The sequence below is a fragment of the Fukomys damarensis genome, unplaced genomic scaffold, assembly GCF_012274545.1.
Source record: "Fukomys damarensis isolate Sample0158 unplaced genomic scaffold, DMR_v1.0_HiC HiC_scaffold_13, whole genome shotgun sequence".
Taxonomy (NCBI): Eukaryota; Metazoa; Chordata; class Mammalia; order Rodentia; family Bathyergidae; genus Fukomys; species Fukomys damarensis.
In genome coordinates this window covers 9,452,168-9,455,843 of record NW_022900925.1, presented here as the reverse complement: position 1 = coordinate 9,455,843, position 3,676 = coordinate 9,452,168, and the positions used below count along the sequence as shown (strand labels likewise).

General features: G+C 56.7%; 1 protein-coding gene and 1 non-coding gene across 2 annotated transcripts; one reads left to right on the top strand and one right to left on the bottom strand.

The window, feature by feature from the left end:
• Positions 1-33: 33 nt before the first annotated feature.
• Positions 34-1,890, bottom strand: Hes7 (hes family bHLH transcription factor 7). The gene is made up of 3 exons (XM_033762714.1): positions 1,846-1,890; positions 843-938; positions 34-296 (listed from the first exon to the last, which is right to left on the bottom strand). The coding sequence occupies exons 1-3, from the start codon at positions 1,885-1,887 to the stop codon at positions 81-83; spliced, it is 354 nt and encodes a 117-aa protein (XP_033618605.1). The 5' UTR covers positions 1,888-1,890; the 3' UTR covers positions 34-80.
• A 1,676-nt stretch (positions 1,891-3,566) lies between these two features.
• On the top strand, positions 3,567-3,637 carry Trnag-gcc. Its single transcript has one exon. It is a non-coding gene; the product is annotated as a tRNA-Gly (tRNA).
• Positions 3,638-3,676: the final 39 nt, after the last annotated feature.

Genomic DNA, 3,676 nt, shown 5'->3' with positions numbered 1-3,676 from the left:
GGATGGATGGATGGATGGATGGATGGATGGATAGAGAGAAAAAATGAGGGAGACACAGACACAGACACGCGCGGGTATTATTAACCTCGCCTAGGAGCACAGCCTGCCACTCCCCAAGCCCACCGTCCACCGCAAGGCTGCCCCAGCTTCCCCAGCCGAGCCTCCAGGGGTCCCCTCCACCCTCCGCTGCCCCACCCCCGCTCTGTACCCGGGGGCTCCACCCGGCTTCGCTCCCTCAAGTAGCCCACGGCGAACTCCAGTATCTCCGCTTTCTCCAATTTCGGGTTCCGGAGGTTCTACAGACGCGAGGGGAGGGCGCAGAGACAGAAAGGGGTGGGGAGAGAGGGGGAAAGTGGCAGGGAGAAGAAGGGAGGGGCGGGTACGGGAGCTGGCAGTGCCCCCAGAACGCGCGACCGGATGTGGAGTGAGATGACCAAGAATGGTCCTGTCCCACCCTGAGATGAAACTGACCAAGCCGAAGGCGTGGAATCAGTACCCAGTGTGTGAGGAGGGGGTTAGAAACAGCAACCCAGGGAGTGAACGCTACCGCCGGACTGAAGCTGGCTGATCTAGGGGCGCAGCGGAGGAGAAGGGGACATTTAAAGAGGCACAGGGTGATTGACCCACCCAGGGAACAGACATTTACAGAACCGGACGGGAAACTTACAGACCCGAAGTTCTGAGAGAGTGGGGAGTCTGGAATAGGATCCCGAGGACCGAGCTCGGGTCATGGGTACCTTGGGAACAGGGTTGCCCCTCCAACCTGGGTCCCTACCCCAGTGGGAAGCCCTGGGTCGCGGGAATCGGATGCTTGGGGGTCGGGACCTGGCGGAGGGACTGACCTGGTCCCGGGTGCGCTCCAGCAGCAGCAGCCGTAGCTCTTCCAGGCTGCGGTTAATGCGATCCCGGCGCCGCTTCTCCACTAGCGGCTTCAGCATCTGCGACCGGCGGGAAAGGTAGAGCGGGCCGACCGGACCGAGACTCAGCGCCACGGCGCCGGCGTCCGGATCCCGCCGCTGGGAGAGCCTCCTTCCACTTTCCCGAGACCCCAGATCGCCTAGGGCCGGGCCCACTCCACCCCTCTCCACTCCCCCTCCCACCGCCCCTGGGATCCCTTTCTGAAGCTCGCCTCCTCTCTCTCCCGGGTCTTCTGTATTCTCCTCTCTCAGTATCGTCCTCCCTCCTCCCCATTCTGTGTCTCTCCTCTTTTCTCTCTACGTCTCCGTCTCTTGCAGTCTCTCTCTGTCTCAGTGGAGAACTCTGGGACACTCTTTGTGCCCAGGCAAGTGGGCTGCACGGTGCGGGGCTCAGAGCGGGCGGCCCTGAGTGTAGAAAGGGAGACACCTAGCGCGACCACTCCCCCTCTTCTCCCTCAAGCCAGTCTACTTTCCCCTTTTCCACTGCTTTTCCTGAAATCTTCCATCGGGCCTCGGACCTCTGGAAAGGCCTTCTATAAAGACTCTTTGGGCCAGCTCTGGTTTACAGCCCTGGGGGAGCTAGGGCCCATGCTGTATTATTCCCCCTCTCCCAGCCTCCTTTCTTGGCTCCCTCTTACTTATTTCACTGATATTCTGGTCTCTCCCCCACGTCCCCTTAAGATACGCGTTACCCAAGCCTCTAGCCCTCTGCTTCCGCCGCTCTCGCAGGTCCTGCTCTGACCCTGTCCCTTTCTTCATCAAACTTTGCAGCTTTCTCTCCAGCGCCTGGCTCCTTGGATCCTTCCCACCATGGGCACCTCTCCCCTTTCAGCCCTGCGTCCGCATCTTCACCCTTGATCCACGGTGTCATGGCCCAAGTTCCTAGGCCGGACCAAAGACCTCTGCTCCCTCCCCTCCCGCCTCTCACCTTGGGGCCGTCCCTATTCTCAGCTCTATCCCGGGTAACCATTGCTCCTCCGGACCCTGGCGTGGACCGGGTCCCCGCTTGCCTCGGTCCTTATATCCCGCCTTGCCGGGGTAGGAGGGATAGGCTACGGCTCCGCCCCTTTTGGCCGGCACCTGGATCCTGCGGGGCCAGGACCCCCGCACGCGGCTCCCGGAAAGGCGAAGAGTGAATGGGGGGAGGGGAAGGAGAGGAACTGGCCTGAGAGCGTGGGAAATGAGGGCCGAATGGACACCGGCTGGTTTAAGGACCATAAGGCTGTATAATGAGGCGGGACACAACTGAAGAGAGGAGGCTATTACGGGGGAGTTGGAGTTTCAGTGTTTGGGAACAGAATTCAGAGGTGAAATTAAGAGAGCTTTCCTAGAACTGCAGCTTTCTTGGAGGCTCACTGTAACCTCACTAACACAGAAATAAAATTGGAACCCGTCAGCTTCCAGGCTAAGTACTGTAAATTGTCACCCAAATGCCCCTCCCACTCGGTATAGGAAATAACTGTGCAAGGGTGCTAGCCTGGTTGAACTGGTACTCTGCCTGGCGGTGGAAGAGGCACACTATTCAATTCCCCCAACATCTGAGTGCTGGCTGTGCACACGCGTCCCTGGTCTAGGTTTGGACTGTTCAAAAAGAGGAATGCAGGAGAGGTCCAGTTTATCCCTTCAGATCTAGTAGAAAAAGGTGATGTGTCATCACTCTGCTATTATAAAAGCAAAGGAGTGCTCCGGGAAAAGGATTTCCTTAAAGATGACTGGACTAAGGGGGAGCAAGGGACGCTTCAAGGAAGAAGGATCAAATCTTTAAAGCCCGAGTCAGAATAGAAAGATCTTTCTACTTACAAGTATTTGGTTCAAAACGTAACTCAGGTACGTGGCTAATGGGAAATCTCTCACAAAGATGTCCATGTTACTTTCATTTGGAGGCCCTTCCTAACTGGAGGCAAGCAGGGAGCACGCCGTTTTCCTAAAGGGACAAAAGAGGGATACAAAAAAAAAGGGGATCAACACCCACCTCAAACCAAGAGCATGACCATCTGCAGAAGGATGCGTGAACACTTGGAGACTTCAGGACGAAGTGCCTGAGAAGGTAAACCAGAGATTTAATGGAACGAAAAGAGTGCCTTGGACAAGAAAAGAACACGGAAAGACAGGGTTACAAACCAAGACAGAAGATAGTTGTGGAGTCAGAGACAAGAGGGGCTTCCTCCAATCCCTTCCTGCACCCCCTCCACACCTTGGTTTTTTTCGCAAGGGGAAAAAAATGCTGCCTTGCCAAAGCCCAAGCCTGGAGGGGCACAGATCTTGAGGGGGTTCCCATTTGGGATCAGGGCCCCCAGCACATCCCACCTCCCCTACCTCCGCCAAATGGGAGTGCAGATGTGTGGGCTCAGCAGCCTCTGTCACCCGCCTCCTTGGGAACCTGGGCTCGAGTAGAGTTTTTCTCACCTGCACGCGAGGCTCGGGGGCCTGGGCTATTCGCACCCGGGTGTGGGGCCGCCCCTGGCCATATGGAGTATCTTTATGGCGGGGTGGCCGGATCCTGGAAGGAGGAAAAAAGACCTGGAGCTCCACCCAAGTGAACCATTGAGGGCCTTCCTCTCTTTGGGCTTGCGAACTCAGCTATCTGCCCAGGCAAGTTAGCCTCAGCTGCCTTCAAAGTTAATACTATGAAAGGGAGAAGTAGATGAGGCATTGGTGGTTCAGTGGTAGAATTCTCGCCTGCCACGCGGGAGGCCCGGGTTCGATTCCCGGCCAATGCACTTGAAATTTTCGATTTCAATTTTACTTGATTTTTTACT

Excerpts from the sequence above, each read along its gene's own strand:
- Hes7 (XM_033762714.1), bottom strand. The coding sequence starts at position 1,887 with ATGGTTACCCGGGATAGAGCTGAGAATAGGGACGGCCCCAAG. Across the intron at positions 939-1,845 it reads AGAATAGGGACGGCCCCAAG|ATGCTGAAGCCGCTAGTGGA; the intron begins GTGAGAGGCGGG and ends CGCCGGTCGCAG. Across the intron at positions 297-842 it reads TGGAGCGCACCCGGGACCAG|AACCTCCGGAACCCGAAATT; the intron begins GTCAGTCCCTCC and ends TCGCGTCTGTAG.